Genomic DNA, 23,180 nt, shown 5'->3' with positions numbered 1-23,180 from the left:
AAGTACTTAAGTTTTTTTAAGGAAAGCCAACTTTCTGTAAGGAAGCTAACTTCAAGGGGTAATGACAATATCGTTTACACTAAAATTATGATTTTTTTCAGAATTACTGCTAGTTATTAATAATGCGTATAAAAGTGGACACTTTACTTGAAACTGTCACTTCTGTTAAATTGGTTGACACTACTGTTTTGCCATTATAATTACAGTCATTCCCAGACTCAGTCAATATGTAGATATTGTTATAACAGGAAACACTGTATGGTGTTGTAAAGTTCTGTTGATTATTGATGTGATATTTAAAATAACATCTCTATGAACAATCTAGGCACACCTACATAGGTAGTGCTTTCTCCTGCCAATACACTGTTGTTACATACGTGATGCATTCACTGATCCGGTGAAACTAGCTACAAACTGAATGTCTTTATAAATGTGCACTTCTTCAGCCGCTTACGCTTTTTCGTTTCTTTTAAGTTATAGCACGTTGAAAGTTTTGTTACAACTGTGACGCTTTTGTACGCCATTTTATGTTAACCCTAATACAGTTCTTTATCTTTACCAGACGACTCTCCCGAAGTCACTTCCCTGCCATCGACAAATAAAGAACCAATAGAACGAGATCCAGCAAACTCTTTTAAAGAGGAAGACCCTGACGACGGCTATTATGACAACACACTTTCTAAGCCACACTGCATCAGCCAGGTGGATCCCGACCTACTGCATTCTGAAATAGCCTGTTTACCAGGTGAGTCAATCGTAGCAAACTCAGCAGTATATGTGGGAAAAGATGATGCACGGTTTTTTTTTCGTAAAGGCTTTTACCAACGAATACATTGATAAAAAAGAAATAAGATTTATTTTGCTAAAGATATTGAGTAATATATGTGGTAAACAGTATAACCTTTATGTCATACTTCAGTATTGTCAACACTTGTATACGTTGTTCAATGTACAATTTAATCTGTTCTGGCATACTTCAGTATCATCAACACTAAAAGTAATACAGTAAACACTTGTAGACATTGTTCAGTGTACAATGTAATCCAAATGGCATGTTTCATTATTATCAACAAAAGCAACACTGTTCATTGTACAATATGATTTATATTATCTAGTTTTAACATCATTAAAGTTTTTAATCCTTTTGTCAAAAAAAGTGAATTTTGAAATTAAGAACGTGTTCTATAAAGGACGACAGTCTTGTCAAAGAAAAGCCTTCCTTGCAAGATTTTTTTCGAAACAAACACGTTCTTTGATAGAATCACTTTGTGTAGCTCAGGTCTGATGATGCCACTAGAGTGACTAAACGATAAAAGTGATATAAGCGTTGGTAAATACTAGGGACTAGATAACCTCTACTTAATACTGCTACAACAGGATAAAAGTCATATACATAAATAAACTTCAGTACAAACTAGTGCCTTTGTAATTCTGAGTTAATACTTCCACTACCATATCATATATCTTGCAGGTTTACATAATTCATGTTACAGCTCTTGATTTGAAATACGTTTTCACAGTGAAAGTTAATGTTTGTGGAATGGCCACCCTGATTAGAAAGTTTTACCAAGTAAAACTATTCAGTAATAGTAATCAGTAATTTAGATATTTTATTATTACTGAAGCTTTATCACAGTGACTGGGAACTGCATAAAGTTTATTTAAATTGATTAATACCTGTTTTAGTCCTAACATTTTTAGGTAAGGCGTTAAAGTTCGTTTTGTATTAGAATTCATCATAAGTTAAACTGTATTCTGTATCAAAATTCATGTCAAACTGTATTATATACTGTATTGAAATTAACAGTGAGTGATACTGTATTAAAATTCACACTAAGTTATACTGAAGACAATATTGAAATTAACAGTTATCCTGTATTATGTATTAGAACTCACAACAGTGATGTGTTAAAATGAAATGGTAGCGAAATATGTTTAGTAACATTTCATTGATGGTGTTTTTCATATATATGTAATCAAGCACAGGTAGAAATGCTTGTTTTTATTTTGTTTGAAATCACTTACCGTTGAACTATCCTGAATGAAATGGGTCAGGCCCGTACGCTGGCTCCCTCTTATGTATAATTTCATACATTTGTAATTATAATAATTGTTTCTTTTGTTTTTGTGTGACTTTTTTTAAATAGTTTTGCCACTATTTAGACACACGCTTTCTAGGTTCAAAGTGCAATAGATCATTCGTGTTTTATATAAACATGTTTAGAAAAGTTATAGAAGATAATTCGTAATGAGTTCTCATGTAGCAGAAAATCCGAAAAAAGAATGGGATGAAACAATATGTAAATTTCTTGTACGTTTGTTTCCTTTATTCAGAATTTCACGCAAAGCTTCACAGGTGTTATATATGCACAGCCATCTCTAATCTTAAATGATATACTAGAGGGAATCCAACAGCACCTATCAGTAATTCATTGGCTACCTTTATCTCGTTTTACCAAAAAATGAATTTAGTCATCAATTTTATCGCACACTAATGACCACAAGGGCCACAGCGCAAAGGACTGCGAACCAACGTTCTTCGAATTCACAATTCAGGCTTGCTAACCACTAGGTCACGCTCAGTCTGAGGTATCGCAAGATAATCAAAAGTGAAGGAGGATAAATTACAAGTGTGGCACACCTGCCTCTGAAGTTAAGTGTTGTTTGAAGAAGTGGGACTCCAGTCTTATTTGTGAATTCAAAGCCGCTTATTAAGTTTTCACTCTTTCAAAAAAAATCCTAACAACGGAACATTTTTATTTAGAGGTGTTTTTTTTTTTATAAATAAACGGTTTAACTGAACCGTTTACTATAACAACCGAACCCTAATCGTGGTAATGTTTCAGGGTGGACACAATATAATATTTTTCAACGAGGGGTAAGAATATAATCACACTATGTTTGTTATTTTCTCTTTGCTTATATGAGAGAAACTCGTGTCATTTCAACAGGATAAAAACGTCTGGTTATGAAAAATTCTCAGTAGAAAATAGCTAAGTTTCTATGTTTTATTCTAAATCTTATCTTGGCTCAACGGTAAATCTGAAGTCTTTAAATACTAAAAAGCGAGTTTTGATACGCGGAGTGGACAGATTAGATAGCACATTGTGTAGTTTTGTGCTTAACGACCAACAAAAGAGTTTATCAAGGGCGCTCTCAAATACAACAAAAGAATCGGGTTTACGTTCTGATGAATCTCTTAATATATATTTAGGGATGGTACCACTAAAGTCATGATAATGTATTGAGGTACTTAATAATAATGTTTAATGATGGTACCACTAAAGTCATGATAATGTATTGAGGTACTTAATAATAATGTTTAATGATGGTACCACTAAAGTCATGATAATGTATTGAGGTACTTAATAATAATGTTTAATGATGGTACCACTAAAGTCATGATAATGTATTGAGGTACTTAATAATAATGTTTAATGATGGTACCACTAAAGTCATGATAATGTATTGAGGTACTTAATAATAATGTTTAATGATGGTAAAGTCTTAGAACCTGTTTTATGTGTTTGCTTTTACTCGTTATTTCTGTTGAATATTATTGTCAAATGCCTGAAGAAAACGGCAGAGTTTATTTGAACTCGTTAAGCGACAGGATTAGTGTCTTTTTTATGTATTTTTGTTGCTAATGGGTGATTTTTAGAGAATTTGGGAATAACAGACAAGTTATCATACTTTAACTGCCTTCTCGTAATAGATGTATACAAATAAAAGTATTTTCATAAAGAAAAAAACAACTAAGTACGATAAATAATTCAACAGACATGAAAACAATTTACCATTCCCTATGAAGAGTTTCTGTTAGTTAAGAATGTTTACCACTGTTTATGAAGCGTATCTATTGATTAATTAAGGATAATTACCATTCTCCATGAAGTGTATCTGTTGATTAATTAAGGATATTTACCATTCTCCATGAAGTGTATCTATTGATTAATTAAGGATATTTACCATTCTCCATAAAGTGTATCTATTGATTAATTAAGGATATTTACCATTCTCCATGAAGTGTATCTATTGATTAATTAAGGATATTTACCATTCTCCATGAAGTGTATCTACTAATTAATTAAGGATATTTACCATTCTCCATGAAGTGTATCTATTGATTAATTAAGGATACTTACTATTCTCCATGAAGTGTATCTATTGATTAATTAAGGATATCTACCATTCTCCATGAAGTGTATCTATTGATTAATTAAGGATATTTACCATTCTCTACGAAGAGTATTAATTAACAAAGGAAATCGTGCTTCATTATTCCCTCCACACAACTAGCTGGATTTCTTTGGTGTGTTTTATTTATTTGTGTGGTGAGTGTATCTGTTATGGTATTTTTATACATTCAACGGAGCTTACACAGTTTTGTGCAGCCAACCCGTGTATAGTTAAACAACTGCCCTCCTTTAAATGCCTGAGACTGTAAAAAATATAATGGGTGTGGAAAAATAAGTAAACAGGCTTTCCATACCATTTTTTTTAAATGGTCTTGGAAGATTGGGTGTTTTCACCTCTATGTAGGTGTAGTACTCACCATGTTTTCTAGTTATGTAGGTACGGTTTACATGTTCGTACTGTTGTCTTTCGTTTTATGTTGGTGTACATTCCCAATTTTGTGAAATATGTGGGTGTGGGTGGCATCCTGCGACATATTTTACTTACTACGTTTACACTACTTTTATGTAAAGAAAAGTTAAAGTATTATAAATAATATTTATTAGTCATAGTTTTTATTATTCAGATTACGAGTTTTTCTATTAAGCAGCTTAAATGCGATTTGACGAACGAAATTAATCTTAAATTTGATGAAAATTATTTTCATTTATGCTGAAAAACTTTACATTTTTAAAATTTGTTCTTATTTTTCTTTGTTTTTGTTTAACAAACAGTCGTGAGGAGCATTTTTCACTATTTTTTGTATTTGCTTTGAATTTTATCTTAACTCAAAACTGAGCAATAAACAAAAATAATCCAATTCACTTTGTCCCCAAACACATAATGTGATTAAAAACTAATTAAAGGTAAATATGGTTTTGTGAAGAAATTAAAACACAACTGTTTTCGTTTTAATTAGTTCATTAGATCAGAAGTTACACACACATGGTCGTGAGTATAAATTTCCCGTTTTTACAGTAAACAAAAACCAACTTAAATCATTTTTTTCACTAAATATAAGTTCTATGTTTTTAAAGATTTCTTAATTATTATCTTATGTTTGTGACAAAGGCCAGGCTCGGCATGGTCAAGTAATTAAAGCGTTCAACTCGTAATATGAGGGTCGAGTGTTCGAATCCCCGTCGCACCTTAAAAGGTGTGCTTGGAACAGTGGGACAGATAAACGGACAGACAAGTTGGATGTGTACAAGGAAAGAGTAAAATTGCAGCTCGGTGGAAAGACAAACAAATGTGCATAACATGTGAAAAACTAATTCAACCATAGATCAGTGTTTAGATGGGAGTGATAAACGGACAGAGAGAGACAAGTGTAATCATATTGTTGCACAGTTATGAAGCGAGGTGTTTGACAAACATACACATGATCGATAAGTAGTAGTTAAGTAATAGTTAATTAGTTGGACAAGTGTTTGACTCGGGCTTAAATTAAATGGAAAGGGGACATAATGAAGAGATGAATGAGAGGATAAGTGATGCTGAACATGACACACACGGACAGAGTAGCTATGTAAGAGATGGAAAAAAATGTATGTTAAACGAAGAATTAATTTTGTTGACGGACGATCAAATCGACTGACAAACGCTTAAGCAACACATCTGACCAACAGTCATATGAACAGACGCAGACAAACATCAGACATGACCGACTCAGTACAAATGTCTTGGGTTGGAGAACAAGTTATTAATAACATTGATAACAGCTTATTAATGATCATATATATAGATAATTGTTAACCTAAATGTCTGGCCGCTTAGAGTTGGCCTACGTCACAGATAGCCGAGTTTGATCATAATTCACCAAATCTGTAAAATAAAATGTAGTTGGTATGTGTGTATGTTAATTGCGTCACCATCTTTTAAAAGGAATACGTAAGATGTCAGCCGGTGCTGCTGCTTTTATATGTAAAATTAAGATGCCTAAGAAGTTTTTGAGATGAATATATATATAGCCAGAGAATAAAAGTTCAATAAAAATAAAACGTGTGCTTCGATAAGGTAATTTTGATACATTGGAAAATAAATCCATTTAGTAATAATGTAAACAATACTCAAACAACAGTATAAACAATATTCAAACAATAGTATAAACAATATTCAAACAATAGTATAAACAATATTCTGTCTTTATTTTTATCCCTCATTGTTTAATTTTCTTGACAATATAACGTTTTGCTATTTTCGGTGAAGAAACAACTAACTGATGTTGTGTAAAAAGGAACAACTAACTGATGTTGTGTAAAAAGGAACAACTAACTGATGTTGTGTAAGAAGGAACAACTAACTGATGTTGTGTAAAAAGGAACAACTAACTGATGTTGTGTAAAAAGGAACAACTAACTGATGTTGTGTAAGAAGGAACAACTAACTGATGTTGTGTAAAAAGGAACAACTAACTGATGTTGTGTAAGAAGGAACAACTAACTGATGTTGTGTAAGAAGGAACAACTAACTGATGTTGTGTAAAAAGGAACAACTAACTGATGTTGTGTAAGAAGATTGTGGCTGACATGCTAAATGAAATAAAATAACGACGGTCCTGTTACTCTATTATCACGTTGAAAATTTGTTGAATAAATATAATTGGGGGATAATGTAAACATGTAAACTATCGGCAGTTTTTAATTGCATTAGTTTATAACATCAGCACATTAAGCAGCGGCGTTAGTGTGCATTTTACATCATCGTATTTCATGTTATCTAACGTCGTTCCTCAAAGGAACATCCATGTAGAATATGGATTACCTTGGCGAAAGTGTTCTGTTGGTGTCGTACTGAGTGGCGCCAGTCTGACCTGTTTTGTATCATCCTCACAGTGAGATCACATGTTTAGTCTTCGTTATGGATGATTCATAATCACATAGGTATAATACTTTGGATTAAAAGCATCGTTAAGTCAGCAAAATGTTAAAGCAGTCTTTGATGATTATTTTGTTGTGTTTGTTAAGATTCTGAGCAACGTTCTTCTAGCTCCAGTTGTGATTTTTAAGTTCGAAGAATAAGGCCATACCCAATCTAAATGATAGTTTTACTCTAAGAAAACCCATTTCATTAAATATGGACGAATAAAGATTATTTATCATGCTAATACTAGTTAAACTCTTGGTTTTTTTTTAGGCGTAGTTAATAAAACGACGCATCAAACATGCTCGCCCTTTCAGCCGTGGGGGCGTTATAATGTTACGGTCAATCCCACTATTCGTTGGTAAAAAGAGTAGCCCAAGCGTTGGCGGTGGGTGGTGATGACTAGCTGCCTTCCCTCTAGTCGTACACTGCTAAATTAGGGACGGCTAGCGCAGACAGCCCTCGAGTAGCTTTGCACGAAATTAAAAAAAAACCGAATTAAAGTTCTTTGCTCTGCGTAAATAACGCCGTGGGAAGATCTACGAACTGTGCGCTCCGTATTGGATAAGTTAAAAGTACAGGTTTATGTACTTCGTTTGTTGTTGGTTCTCTATGGGTATTTTTGCTTTTACTATTGAATTAAATGTGAATATGATATTGCTGTTGAAATTCACATCTGTACATGTTTTATAAATAAAATAAATTTGTGACTCAAAGTGGCAACGAAATATTTGAAGCTCTGGCGATACTTGAAACTAGGATTCTGTTTAGGCTCTGCGTGCTTGTCTTGGTCTCATGCTAACTTGAAACTAGGATTATGTTTGTCTCCACATGCTTATCTTGGTCTGATGCTAACTCTAAACTAGGATTATGTTTACCTCTCCACGTGCTTGTTAAGGTCTCATGCTAACTTTGAACTAGGATTATGTTTACCTCTCTACTTGCTTATCTTGGTCTTAGGGTAAGACAAATGTGTTTACGAGAAGGGTAAGAGTGATATGTAGTACTAGTGATTATGAGGTGTTCCAAACTAACAGTTCTGATGTGCACCTACACTTTGAAACTGTGTTTTACTTGTACACGACCTGAAAGCTTCCAGATAGGAACCCTAGATGCAACAAACACGAAATGACAGTGTGATTCACTGGTAAGACAGCTGATCTCTTAATAATGACGTAGGGGCAAACGATGGTTCCGGAACGGCGCCAATACTTTTTTTATATGAATTTAATTAGTAGCATATATACAAATGCTTTCATATCTATATATATATACTACAAAAACCTGCGATGCACGAGAACAGTAAAGCTATCCGACATTAATTACCTCTCGAAATGAAAATTTCCTCACGCAAGATATTTCACTGAATTACAAACATGCAGTATTGAACTGAAGGTACAAGTAACAAGCAATTTGGCTTTTTTATATTTAAATATAATGTACTATGTATCATACAACTTGTGATGTTATACACTAAAAATGGTCTATACATATGCAAGTATGATTCATCAAAAGCAAACATATTTCTTCTAAATCACACTTTTCGTAAAACAAAAATTCCCATGTGACAGGATCAACATTTTCCATGTATCCCATGTGCTTAATGGACAGTCATGAGGTCTATCATTTCATTTTCAACAAACTCTTTTTAAGTGCATTTTTCCTCATGTTAAATGCTGGTAAAGACGCCCTTTCCAGCTCTGAACTCACTTAAAAAAAAGAGCGACTTTATTCAAAACGTTTTCGTTTTAAATTAAACAGGAATACGTTTAGTACTTTGTTGTTTTAGACCCCCCCCCATATTTGACCTTACAATTCATCTTTATTCAACTTTCAAAGGCACTTACGGGCATAAAGATTTAATACTTTTTAATGGATCTAATGTACATACTGTGAAAATGATTTAAACCAAACTAAAGAGATGATACTAGAAAAGACGAGGTGGAACACTGGAGGTCATTAGTACTCATGGTTTGGTTGAAAGTTCTGGACTAAACTAATTTGTAAAGTGATTTTTAAATTAATACTCCCTCTTTTATCACCAACCTTTTGTTTTTAAAACCAGAGGGGGTGACTAGCGTATCACAACAAACAAAATACTTTTTTCTTTTTAAGTGTGTGTGTGTTTTGTTATAACAATGCCACAACGGGCTATCTAATGTGTCCACCGACGGGAATCGAACCTCTAATTTTAGCGTTGTTAATTCAAAGATTTATCGCTGTCTCACCGGAGATTTTTCCAAGTGTGGTTAAAATCGCAACAGCAAAAAATGGTTACAAAATTTCTCGTTGAAATCTCTGCAGTTTTAAAATTCAACTAATAATGTCCATATAAAGTTTCATGATAGTGAAAACGCCTGTTAGTTTTTTATTTTACCAATCCTTTATATCCTCACGTCGGCTGTTAGACTACAAAAGTTTACACGAGAAGAGAAATGCGGTTCATTATAACTGTAATAAATTGTATGTCATTTCGGGCTGTTACTCTTTGTACAAGTTTAAATTAATAGTAAAAGCAGCAAGAACGGGTAAGTGTTCACCTGAGGCTCACTACTAATCCAGTAATAAGTTATTGTGCTCGGGAAAATTCGTTAATGTTTTGCAGTCAGTTTGAAATTATGAATAGTTTTAAGACTCTTAATTAAGGCAGAAAACAAAAATATGTTGTATTCTCTAAAGCACATAAGGTCCGTTTAAATAGATTTCGTGTAACATATGACAGTGAGTAACACACTGTAGATAAAAGGAAAGAAAAATGGAGGCAGGGGACCAAATGTTTCTTGTTCCCTAAAACCGTGTAAAAATATTCTTTCAATGAAGGGAGTGAATAATACCAACTCGTCTACTTTATCATTTCTTTAGGATCCCGTGATATCAGCGGTAGGAGTGTGGTGGTGATATTTCACTCCGTATTCAGGGAATTTCCAAAAGTAGTACCATCAGAACTAGCCAGGCTGTTAATTTACTTTCATAGTGTTCCAAGGTAAAACATTTGTGATTTTTTAGTTTGTCTGTTATTCGGCGATAAGACACAACAGTACAGGACATGTCATTTCTTCTTTTGTTATGCGTCATATCTTTATAAATTGACTGCTTTAATATGTAAGAATAGATATGACCAAGATGTTTTTGTTAACTTAAACCTACAAAACCTTCAAGCCACGAGAGAACAAGAGAGCACGTCACACCAGTTTGTGCATAACTTCTGGATGGAATCGTCGAAAATATTTTTTTTGAAATAAATATTTACATGAATGAAACTGGATGTACTTGGATCTGAAAAGGTCAATACTTTTGTTTAGGGTTATTTTGTTAACCTCTGTTCATATTTTGTCCATTTCGAGAAAATTATTAGATGTATAAAAAGTATGCGTTCACTTTATTTATTTAAAAGAAAATATTTTCTGCGATAGAATGATAAACTTCTCTTATATTAATTTGAGGCTAATTCATTTTCAACTGACTGGTTTCCAGCAAGATCGTTTTACTTGCTAAATAACGTAACACTGTGGGGAAGAAATTCTAAATATTTTAAACTACACTTCGCATTCTAACTTCCATATTTTTAAGATACATTGTAACCTTCTCTTTCGTTACATTATATTATATATACTGTTTAATAATTCCGTCAGAAAAAAAGTAGTTTTATTATCAAACCTGAATTGGTTCTGTACGTTTTAAATTTCTATATGTCAAAGTTTGCTTAAATTGTCATTACTTCCTATTGTTATAAATCGAAACTCTTGGATATTTTTGTTAGTATGTTACTGAAGTTTATTAATAATTGTTGTTATTATTGTAATTTGTTTAGGAAAGAAGTCATCGCCTTAGGATTTTGTGTTTTAATAGACGGTCATAAATCAGAGAATTCTGATTGGACAGTTTTAGATGAAACCTTTTGTTTAGTCGAGGTAAGTTTTAATTGGTTCATTATTTAAATTAATAGGAAAAATAATCATAATAAAATATTAATTCACTTTGTTATTAAGATATTATTGTTTGTATTTGTTACATAATGAGTGTCTTTTTTCTTTTCTTTTCTAGGCGAATATTCCCAATGCTATAAGCACTGTTGTTGTGTATGCAAACAATGAAGTAATTTCCAGAGGCGAGTCGTTATTTCCCTCTAGCGGCTTTAAGGTAAGATAACATCGAATACACTTTGAGAAGTGGTTCCAAAAGAAAGATTTTGGTCGAATTTTTTTAACAGTAGGTGCTGCATGTAGCTATTACTATAGCAACTATGGATGCGACATAGTTCCTCGTGGATAAAATATTACATTCATGTAATTGGTTACAGAAATTTGATTTTTATCTTTCTCTGTGGTATAGACACATTGCCAATCACGGCATAGCCTTAAGTATTGTGCGTTGGATATAAGACAATAAATATAGTTTTAAAAAAAGCTGTTGGTATCGGGATAGTGAATGTAAAAACGTGACGTACGAGAAGTAAAGAAGAAAAAACTTCTGTTAATATTACACAGTCAGATAAGGAGATTAAAACAATTCAGATAGATGTTTTTTATCCTTGAATTATTTAGTTTTTTACCAGATGCCATAAAAAAGTTTATCCCTAAAAGAAGGTCTCCAAAAACAACACATTTGGAAAATTGTGTGAAAAGACCCATTTTGCTGTGAGGCACCGTGTACAGTAGACAGTATCTTATTTGTATAAGTTCTGTAATAAAATATGTAAAAGAAACGTTAATTACGGAATGGAAGTCGATCCCTCTTTATATAAAAGCGTACTTTTCAAAGTATCATGATATCTATAAAACTTCATAAATTTATTGAATACTAGGTTTCTTATATTAATTGAATTTTAATTTTTGTCAAGACGTGAATATGTTGATTTTTCAGTATAATGTGGCCGTAGACGTGGAACACCTCCACAGATATATTCAAAGGGACCAGTTGTTTCCTCGGTATTCTGGTAATTACAAATATGACCACCAGGAATGGATTAGTTTCAGAATGGTAAGACTATCACAATAATTATTGGCGCATAAACCTTACTAATTCACATAAGAACTACACCAATATATATATATATATATAAATTGTAGCAAACTATTAATTTTGTAGAAACTATAATATCCTCAACATTGTGAGGTATGAGTAACTTGTTCTACCTCCACGTTTAATACAAGTTATGTCAAACTGAAAACGAACGATTACATATGGTGTTGATTTAGTTCAGCGATAAAATGAAATTAATGAATTATATTAAAGGAAATCGTTTTATGAATATGAATAGCTATGTTTATAATTATTTAATTTATATGAATTAACCAATTATTTTTTTAATAGTTTGATGAATGTACAGAAATATAACTGTATTATTTTGTTTTTATAGTTCCTAGAGCCATTTATTAGTGGTTGTCAACTCTCTGGACGCCATCTTGTTACCGTAATGCAGGATATAAGAGGAAGCAGACTACCACCAACTGCCTCATTAACAAGTCAAGTAATTGAGCAGCAAAAAAGGATTATCAATCAAGCATTTCAAGACGAACAACTGCGTCATCTAGTGGAGGAAGGGGACACTGTTTTGAACGAATTAGAATCTTATGGCAGAAGAACGCCTTATAATCATGATTACAAGTACGTAAATATACATATTTATTTATTTAGACAGTAAAAGGGAACACATGAAATGAATATGTTTGTAAAGTACTGAAGTCTGAGAGAAATGTGTATCATTAAAACGTATTGTTCCGTATTATAATTTATCTCAGACAAGTTTCCGATTTATAATGTTGTGTATTATAATTTGAAATAGCACGAAGTTTTAATATTAATTTAGAAGTTAATTTAATGTTAATATGTATCAAATTTATGATATCTGCGAACATGATCGATACATAAAATTTTTTTTTGGTTTTTAATATACAAACAACATAGCAATTTATAATAACGGTTATTTACATAAGACGTTTCACACATTTACAAACAACACCGAGTCTTCCATCGGGTCTGGAACTGAATATTTTATCAATGGTTTACGATGAATGAATTAATTCTGTGTTAATACACAGGTACACTTCACTTGACGGGAAACTAACTATCTTCGTCGCTGAGCACATGCGAGTTTTTCACCAACAAAGATATTTATTGTTTTCATAGAAATACTAACGTCAGAAGTTAATTCACTGAAGTTAAATGGTTTGTAATGTTCAAAGTCTATAAACGTTTCTAGTCAATATCTGAAGTGTCTGATTAATAAGCATTAATTATAGGTATTGCTTCCGATGTTCATAGTTTACAAACTGTAGGAAACCAGCAATATATAAAACTGTCTTTTGGCGCATCGATTTATAAACTTTAGGTTCTGAAAATTTCAGTTGACAGCAATATATTTCTCACACACATAGTACATTGTTGATTCTTACACTCGAGAATACTCTACAAATTTAGAGAATAGGCAGGACTATCACTACACGTAGTTAACACTAAGTCTTATGTATTTCTAAATATATATTTAACTAAAACAAACATTGATATTAAAATAAATACATACTGGTAAATCTGTTACAGTAAAGAGTGAACAAGTTTGTAAAATACTGTAGTCTGATAGTAATGTGTTATGTTAACGTTTAAAATAAATAACTTTGTAAAGTGCCGTAGTTTGTTAGTAGTGTGTGTTATATTAAGATGAGGTATCAAAATTAGTTAATTATAATTTTTGCTGACGATTTTATTTCACATAATAACTTTAACGGAAAGGTTGCAGTAAAATAGTAGTTATATTTACTATCAATATTGTGACATTGCGATGTGATAAAAGTGCAGTTGTAGTTTCTGAATTTTAATAAAAGGTATTTGGTCAAAAATAAAGGAATACATCTTCATCATCGTTATATAATTCATGCACAGATGATCGGCCTTCTTAAAGATCTTGTGTATCAGTGTAGACCATTTATCTCTAACTATTATTATTTTGTGAAGGGCAGCTTTAATATAATAATCAGTGATGTCGATAAAACCCACTTGTAGAGAAATATATATGCAAAAACGGCTCGTTTTTCTCAACCCAAACGAGCCGTTTTTGCATATATAGCTTTAATATAATGACCAGAAATGTCAGTGACAGGAGGGGTATAGAGGGGAAGGAATTGGTAGTGTGGCTAAACCCTTTTACTGTGTTTTTGTTGGTTGTTGTTTTTTAAACACAAAACCATTCTTTTGTAGAATAACAACAACCAAGAAAAATACCATTGTTACCACTGTCTAGCGCAAGTACACAACCTCTTTCCTGCTTTGTGTTAGTGACATAGATTTTTGTTTTGTTTTTTTGTAAGGTAACACGTTAAAAAGTAAAGGGTGTTGTGGATTTTCGTGTTTCTTTATTGGGAATATCAGATGAAAACAAGCTGTTAACATTGAAGTAGCTTTTGGCGATATCTCAGACAAGTTATTATAACATTAAGGTAGACCTTGATGACATCTTGGATAAGTTATTAAACGTTTGAGTAGCTTTTGATGACATCTTGGACAAGTTCTTTCACATTGAGGTAATCTGTTCCAAAAGTATTTGTTTATAAAGCATACATATGACGTTGTTTTGAGACCATTTGAAACAAGTTATTGAATGGTGTGAATTCTGCATCAAAGCAGGTTGTGCCACTTTGCAAAGTAGAAACATAGATTTCATCTGCCAAAACAGAACATCAGATGGAAGCATTTGAAATATAGTGTTATGGGCGAAGATTAGAGGGAGCATTGCAACGTCCCCGTTTATACTCTCGTCCCTAAGACATGTGCCCGGCAACATTAAGTTGCAAACTCTCTCTTTATTAACGTGAAGATGACCTAAGAAATCCAAAACGTTGTTCACTCCTTATCAATAAAAGTGTTAATACCCATACCAGCCGTTCTGAGATACATTTTATTTCAATTGGGTTTCTCGTCATCAGGAAGGTGTTGAAATGTGCAAAAACAAAGACAACTGCTGGACAGGTATAGATAAAGAAAGGTGTGTTACTTTGTTCGCATACTTACATTATGGTGGGTAAAATTGAAGGAAGAAGAGTTAGAGGTAGCTAGAGATTCGTTTGGTTTGATGAAATTAGAAAACGAATTGAAGATTATAACTGTGAACTAAGAATGTTGAGCAAACAGTGAAGAATAGAGGACAACGGAGGACAGTATAACTGATTGAGATTGCAACATCTTGGATAAGTTACTAGGAGACATCAATTTTTACATGAAAGTATATTTTGATAACATTTTGGACATGCTATCTTGCATTGAGGCAAATCTTAATGACATATTGGACAAATTATCAAACGAATTATTGATGATATAGCAGAGAAGATATCTGACATTCAGGTAGATCTTGATGATATGTTGGATGAGCTATTGAAAGACTTATGTTTCACATAAATCAAGATATTATTATTTTACTGTTCTCTCAACTATCTTCTGTACATATACAAGAGTAAGCTAGTAATTTTACTCTTGTTCTTTGTTTACTTTCTTGAAATTACAAATTTAATATCAACAGATTTTGTAAACGTACAGTTTCTATGACATGTTGGTCTGTGGACTTATTACCAAAACTGAAAATATGTATTTTCTCAGCTTATTTTTATTTGATTCTTTATAAAGTTTGTGAGCCAATCTAGATTTTTTGCTTGCAATTGTCCTTTTTCTAAAGGAACATCCCTATCTTGAACACCTAAAAAATTAAAAATCGTTTTCTACATTTGATCATTATTTCCACTAAATTCAGTTGTCCAATTTACAAGAGATCACTTTGAAGGTATGAGACAATTTTTTTTAAACTATGGAACCAAAATCTTTATTCCTTATATCCACGTGCACCAAACATCAAATCTAATTGAGGAAGGATGCATCCAGCTGTTCCTCATTCTTCACCTTATCAAATATTTCTGTATTAAAATCTAAAATAGTAGGTTCTCTGACCAGTTGGTGAAGAAAACCATCCTGAACAATTTTCAAAAATCAGTTTCCCTCTCTCATGGTTTAACATTTTCCAATTATATGCACGAAATTAAAATCATTTGTACCAATGACCTTAATAATAGCTGCAGTCTTTATCTTACTGTATAATTTAGCGTTTAATTTCATTTGGTGGTATATAACAAAAAAGATGTTTCTGGAATGATGCTATAACCTTATCTTGTTGTTGTCGTAATAAATGGCAACAAACATATATTCAAGAGAACAACAACAACCAGAAAACGTATTTCCATTTTTTGCTGTATTAATAGACAAGATATTATAACTAAGTACATCATTTTACAAATTCCCAGCTCAGTGCACCCCCTCCTCCCAAAAAAATTAAGGGTTGCTATAGTTATGAGACAAAATAGACAATCTTCATGGTATTCCCGTATCTTCAATGTACATTTTGTGAAAGGTATCATAATAAATATATTAAATAATGCTTACCAAAATTTACACTCAGTCATTAAATATTTGTAGAAGTACCATACTTTTATTTTAATTACAGAAACTAATGATATTTCACAAGGGGCTGATATTACTTGTAAGGGAACTAACGAGTAAACTATGTAGATATAGTAATATGTGTTATCACAATAGGCTAGGTTCTTTCAGACACCTCTGGCCTGGCATGGCCAGATAATTAAGACACTCGACTCGCAATCTGAGGGTCGCAGGTTCGAATCCCCGTCACGTCAAACATTCTCGCCCTTTCAGCCGTAGTGGCGTTATAATGTGATGGTCAATATCCCACTATTCGTTGGTAAAAGAGTAGCCCAAGAGTTGGCGGTGGGTGGTGATGACTAGCTGCCTTCCCTCTAGTCTTACACTGCTAAATTAGAGACGGCTAGCGCAGATAGACCTCGTGTAGCTTTGCTCGAAATTCAAAAACAAACAAAACAAAGAGACACCTCTGTGTTGTATGTAACATTACAATGAATGAATACTATTAATACTTGATCCTGGCGACAAGTTTCATGCTCATAATAGCAACGACAGGAGATAAAAATATACAAGCTACAATAAACAATATTCACCTTTACAGTTATAAATCGGCAAGCCATAATCTCTCTTTCTTTTCTTTTTTTTTTTACTGGCAAATTTTGTCACCAATCCTGCTAAGAAATTATAACCATCCAATTTCTTATAGCATTTCATAAGTCCAATGTTTGATTTACTGGTGGATTTAATAAGATCCATAAAAATATTACAATATTTTGACTTCGCATCATGATCAGATAAGTCACGGAAACGAATAATTGCATAGAGCAGCTTCGAATGTTGTTTGGATTGTGTGTTTTCCTTGAAACAAAGCCACATCGTGTCATGTCCACCGAGGAGAATCGAACCCCTGATTTTAGCGTTGTAAATTCGAAGATTTAACGCTGTCCCAGCAGGGGACATATTAATTGGAAAACAATAGCGTTGTCATATAAAGTTACATCGGCTTACTTTTGTAACAAATGTTTTAAGATTCAAAGCACGATCGTTCGGCTGTATTGCTAACTTAGTCACAAAACATTGGACAGATTGATGTCCAAAATGACGATTGCCAAGTTTGTTCGTTTCGTAAATCACTGTTTGCTTCAGTAATCTCAACTTGAAGAATATAAAACATTATCTTAATGAGTTAGCTGAAAACCGAAACATTGGTAACGTTTAATGGATGAGAATTAAATAAATTAAAAAATAACACAACTCGCATTAGTCGTTAGTGAAAGTTAAATTCGAATAATAGAAATTCTTTAAGTTTACTTAAATCATCTAAAAAGCGGAAACAAACGATATTTTTGTGGAAATAATTTCTGATTATGACAGGAAGAATGTTATTTATTGGTGGATGTAGAACATATATCACATTAAGTAACAGTGGATAACTATCAGTAAAGTCAATATTTTCAGTAGAACCTTAGCATTAGTACCTTTTATTCTGTTTTTGTTTGTAATTTTTAGTTAAGTGTTAAAATATCGGTGTTTTCTGAGCTGTTTCGGAAATTGAAGATAATTTTAACAGCCAGAAGGTTTTTAGAAGTTACAAGGTTATAACTTACCAAAGTAATGAGACTGAAAATAGGCTTCAGTTACATTATAAACGATTCTGTTCACTCGTTTCAGAATTTCGAGCAAAGTTACTCCAGGACTGCATAACTGTAACTTTTTCTTATTTTGCAGTGATGGACTAGCGGGAAGGCATGTACTTGAGTTACACTTTTCTAACCGAATAATTGGATTTAGCTGTCATTTTTATAGTGCATTTACGGCTCCAGAGGGCGGAGCCCTTTTATACAGCAACTTGTTGTGAATCATAAATCCTTGTATTTACAGTCCGGGCAAAATAACGAAAGGGCCACGAACAGCCAGTGGGAACAAGATTTTTAACGAAAAGTCTTCAGCTTGAAGAAAATACACTTTAAAAATATCCTGTTTTCAACTTCCAAATAACGCGGATAGATGCAGAATTTGTTTTTGATGCGAACTTCATGATTGTATGGAAAATTTAACTTTTTAATATCTTGCAATGATAAATTCTGTTTGCATCTTTTCTCTAAGATGGATCATCAAACATTTTATTCAAAATGCTTTGACATTTCAACAGTTGACTTCTTTGGTTTGACTTAGTCCCATCCTTTGGTTGGACAGCAGTAAGTCTGGATTTGTAACGCTACAATCAGGGGTTCGATACCCCTCGCTGTACACAACAGACAGCCCGATGTGCTTTTCTATAACAAAATACACACGGCTTATCCCCCAACACCACCTAAAATTAGTAGATTATTTCGTAGGTAAAGTATATAATTAAACGTGTTTTTTTTAGAACAATACAACCTCGGTAACGTGCATCATTGTTCTTATTGTAAATTACAGCTCACTAGATTATAATGTTTAAATTCCCATGAATAATCGTTAACATGAAATATTTCTTTCAAATATTTAACTAGTGACAAGAGTGATGACATAAAGGCTGGCCTTATCACTTGTATATGTAAATATATTAACCAGGAACCTGTCATCCGTACGATTCTAGTTGTTGTGCATTGGTAAATTTTATTATTACTCACGTATCGATTGTCCATAGATCCTATTGATTTGGTACTTACATTGTAAAACATTCAAGTCATTTGCTACTACCTCAACTTCCTAATGTTTTGTTAATACAGAGATTCATTGGCGAAAGGAAGTGCTCTTCATGGGGAGTTGAAAAAGGCCACAGCTAAACTGGCCATATTAGCGGACCGAAGACTGAAGAAACTAGAGCAATGTCTCCAGTTGAAAACCTTCGAAGAAGAAACTCATCAGGTTTGTTATTGTTGTTTTTCAGTTCCCCTGGTACTGATCCAAAGAATATAAGTTTGTGTTTTATTCAAGGCATAGTACTAAAGGAATGTTAATCCATATAATATAGACCTGTGCTAATTTAGTGTTAACCCATGAATTGTGTACATGTTATTCGAGTTACATTGGTGAAATATTGTGGGACGTATTCGCGGTATAATACTGAAGTAAGAGGATATTTACTGAATGTTTAGACCTAATAAGGAGGGTATAACTGTAGCGTAAAAACCGTGAATGTCTGTAAATAACATATATAGAATAATCAAAATTCTTCCGAGTTACGTGGAAACTATCAGTTTATGTTGCCGCTCGGTCGGTCTTTAAAAGGTACGCTGCTGGCCAAAATCTTAAGGCCAATGAACATAAAAAAAATATGCATTTTGAATTGCTAGACTCAACCACTTATTTGAGTAAAGCTTCGAAAGATGAAAATAAGAAAAGGAAAAAAAACTTTTTAATATTTAAAATGTAAACATTATGAAATTAGCTTAAATACGAGCTGGTCAAAAGTTTAAGACCATACCAAAAAGAAGTCCTAAACAGGGTAGGAAATGCCCAACAAAAGGTCTCAGCAGTGAGTTGCGCGGTCGTCATTGCGAATAACTTCAAACATTCGCTTTTGCATGGTCGATATAAGCGTTTGCAGAAGGCTGGCTGGAATGTTATTTCAAGTGGTGAAGATGGGCTTCACGAAGATCATGCATGTTTGGAATTGACGTCCATTTCTATAGACTTCCCTTGCCATCCACCCCCATATATTTTCAATGGAGTTCAGTTACGGCGAACAAGCTGGATGGTCCAAAATAATCACGTTATTTGCCATGAAAAAGTCCTTTGTCCTGCGGGCATTGTGGATTTCAGCGTTGTCCTGCTGAAAGATCCAGTCATTTTTACACAAGCGAGGGCCTTCAATCAATAAGGATGCTCTCTCCAACATGCTAATGTAGCCAGCTGTTGTTTGACGCCCCTGTATAACCTGAAGCCCCCAGATCATGATGGAACCTTCTCCACTGTGTCGTGTAGAAAATGTCTCCGGTGGGATATCCTTATCGTGTTAGTAACGTTGAAAGCCATCTGGACCATCCAGATTAAATTTTTTCTTATCAGAGAACAAAACCTTCGTCCACTTTTCTACGTCCTATATTTGGTGCTTCTCAGCAAAGTTTAACCGAACTGTTTCTTGGTGTAGAAGGAGGCGTGGCCTTTGAAGACGTTTACGGTTTTTAACCTGTTCAGTGCCGTACAAGAGATAACTCGTCCAAGCCAATCGGTAACACAGTGCCACGGACGAGATAATTCGTTCTCAAAAACTGTGTTCTCAATGTGTTTTTAAAAACATGCATTTGACCTACTTACAAATTGTTTCACTTTCAATTAAAAATGGCGTCACGAAAAAGATTACAAAATGAAGAAGCATTAGAGTTGTATTTTGGATTTGGTTCGGAGTTGCCGTAGCAGCTGAAATACTTAGCAGTCAACAGGTTAAAGTATTTCTCTCGTAGATGCCGTCTTATTGTTCTTGAGCTGCATTATGCGTTCGTAAGGGCCTTAATCTGGTTCGACGATTGGCTGGTGTCTTGTCGAACAATCCGTCGAATCCTCCTGCTCAACGCCGGCGAAATTTTCTTGGGCCGACCACTTGAAAATCTCGTTCCGTATCCCTCAGGGTCTTTTAAGAAATTTGCAACAGCAGTTTTACTACGCCCAATCTCACCAGCGATGGCACGTTGAGAGAGATCTTGCTTTTGCAGCTCGACAATTCTGCCATGTTTAAACTCTGTCAACATTTTAGCCTTTCCCATGTTTTTACCAAATGTAACACAGGAGATGTCAGTGGGAAATGTTGACAACGCTAATGCTTGAACACAAATGACTAAATTTCGTTACGTGTTTACCGATTAACGTTTTGTTTCAGTGTGGTTCACTATGGTATGACCAACTAGTACTTAGGCTAATTTCATAGTGTTCACATTTTCCCTATTAAATGCTAATAAAGTTTTTAATTTTATTTTCCCTTTTCATATTTTCATCTTTCGAAGCTCTACTCAAGTAAGTGGGTGAGTCTGGCAATTCAAAATGCATATTTTTTCTTTATGTTCATTGGCCTTAAGATTTTGGCCAGCAGTGTATGTGTGTGACCAATGTGTGTAACGTCTTGATAAACATGAAAGTGAAATTTTATGAGCAACACGTTTGGTGAAATTAATTCTCTGCCTTAAATATTTATTTAACGATACTGCTAATAATGTAGAACAAACAATGTGTTGGAACAGTATCTTTGGATTTTCAGAACTTTTATTTTTGGAACAAACAATCGCGTTATTTTTAAAGCAAAATCATCAAGTCTTCCTGTTTGCCAACAGAAAACTTAGAAATTCCTATTTTGGCCAAAATTGAATTCTAGAATGAAATGCTTCTTTCCCTTCAGTACAGACCTCATGGCGCTAAAAATGTTAGTAAATGTGTAGTCAGTATCGTTGTTAATATGTTAAATAGAACTTATCCATCGTTTCACCCACGTTACTAGGCAACTTGACAAATAACTTCAGATCTTCTTGTTTTAACCTTCAGGAATTGCTCCACAGCCTGGGTTCTCTACGGTCGTCATTGCATGTATCTAACTTGTATAAAAGCCATTGTGTGTCACGTCACACTTGATTTTTTAGAAATAAGATTGATCATAAAAAACAAAATGCATTTATCTAGATGGAAAAGTTCGATTACTGTTCGCCCATTAAAATTTTATTTACGCTGTGCAAAAGGGGCTGTGAGGAATGTACGTGTGATCTGAAACCTCACAAGTGTAGTGAGTTTTGGTATAATAAACCTGAACTAAAGACGTGGTGTGGAATCACCTATGTTTCATTTTATACTTTCAGTACATTATGTTACACTTTTGTTTCTAAACAACATAACATAAAGGCCATTGTTGGAACATATTGTTACCAAAACGCTCTGGCGTTTCTATACAGTTATGAGTTGTTAATTTAACTGCTTTTTTCTAATAATTATTCTATGAATACAACACAAATTCATTTCATGAATGATCTTAATTTTGCTTGGCTCACAAAGGAATTTACCGACATGTGACTGCCTGGATGACACTTTTTTGCCTCTTTGTTGATGAAGCTTAATTTTGCATAATTTATTTATTTCAGCTAGCTATGAAATTTGATATTAGGGTATACTGTGGGGTGATGATGGGGTGGGGTCGGTAGTACTTGATGGGCTATACGCTGTAGTGTTTATAATTCTGTTTAAGCATTTTATCTTCCATTTTGCAATTTTATGAAGGATTACATAAACCTTGTATACTGGGGTGTATTTGCCGGGATTTGGGTGTGGAGACTCCCTTTGGAAAGCTCTGGTCCCCTTTTCATCTGAGGCATCAGGATTTAATCTTAAGGGTTTTAAATTCTTCTTAAACTTGATTCCCATTGACATGAAACTGTGTCAGTTTTGTTTTGATTGGCTTGGTAGTCATACAGTAATTTTTTTGTCAAAAGAGTAAATAAACACTTATTAAAGGTTAAAAAAACTACTTATTTTGTGTTTAATAACACTCATTTCCCTCTTTTACCCACCCTAGAGTAACTCTTTATCTCATTCTCCCCTACCCTCCCACACATACGCAAATAAAAAAATCCTAGAAGTTCTAAGAACGTTGAGTGAACGCAAAAAAGAATATGTTATAATGAGTCAGACACGCTACATCTGCCATACTCAGTGTTGAGGAGGTATTTAGCTAACTACCTGAGCTCATCAGGCTGGCAAGGTATAACAGAAATAGTCTAATCTCGATTTTCATGAACAACAATCATTATGGTGTGAACTGG

At 33.5% G+C, this 23,180-nt stretch overlaps 1 protein-coding gene across 3 annotated transcripts in view; it reads left to right on the top strand.

The window, feature by feature from the left end:
• LOC143239615 (puratrophin-1-like) overlaps positions 1-23,180 on the top strand; it is a 148,250-nt gene that overhangs the window by 72,976 nt on the left and 52,094 nt on the right. For all 3 annotated transcript variants that reach the window (XM_076480894.1, XM_076480893.1, XM_076480892.1), the window contains 7 exons: positions 563-745; positions 9,901-10,021; positions 10,850-10,949; positions 11,083-11,178; positions 11,902-12,018; positions 12,398-12,645; positions 19,170-19,308. In XM_076480894.1, the coding sequence (XP_076337009.1) occupies positions 563-745; positions 9,901-10,021; positions 10,850-10,949; positions 11,083-11,178; positions 11,902-12,018; positions 12,398-12,645; positions 19,170-19,308 (1,004 nt within the window). The remainder of the gene's footprint in view (positions 1-562; positions 746-9,900; positions 10,022-10,849; positions 10,950-11,082; positions 11,179-11,901; positions 12,019-12,397; positions 12,646-19,169; positions 19,309-23,180) is intronic.

This window comes from Tachypleus tridentatus, chromosome 13 (genome assembly GCF_004210375.1).
Source record: "Tachypleus tridentatus isolate NWPU-2018 chromosome 13, ASM421037v1, whole genome shotgun sequence".
In the NCBI taxonomy this organism is placed as follows: domain Eukaryota; kingdom Metazoa; phylum Arthropoda; class Merostomata; order Xiphosura; family Limulidae; genus Tachypleus; species Tachypleus tridentatus.
The sequence above is the reverse complement of the archived record's forward strand: the minus strand, read 5'-3'. Positions and strand labels throughout refer to the sequence as shown.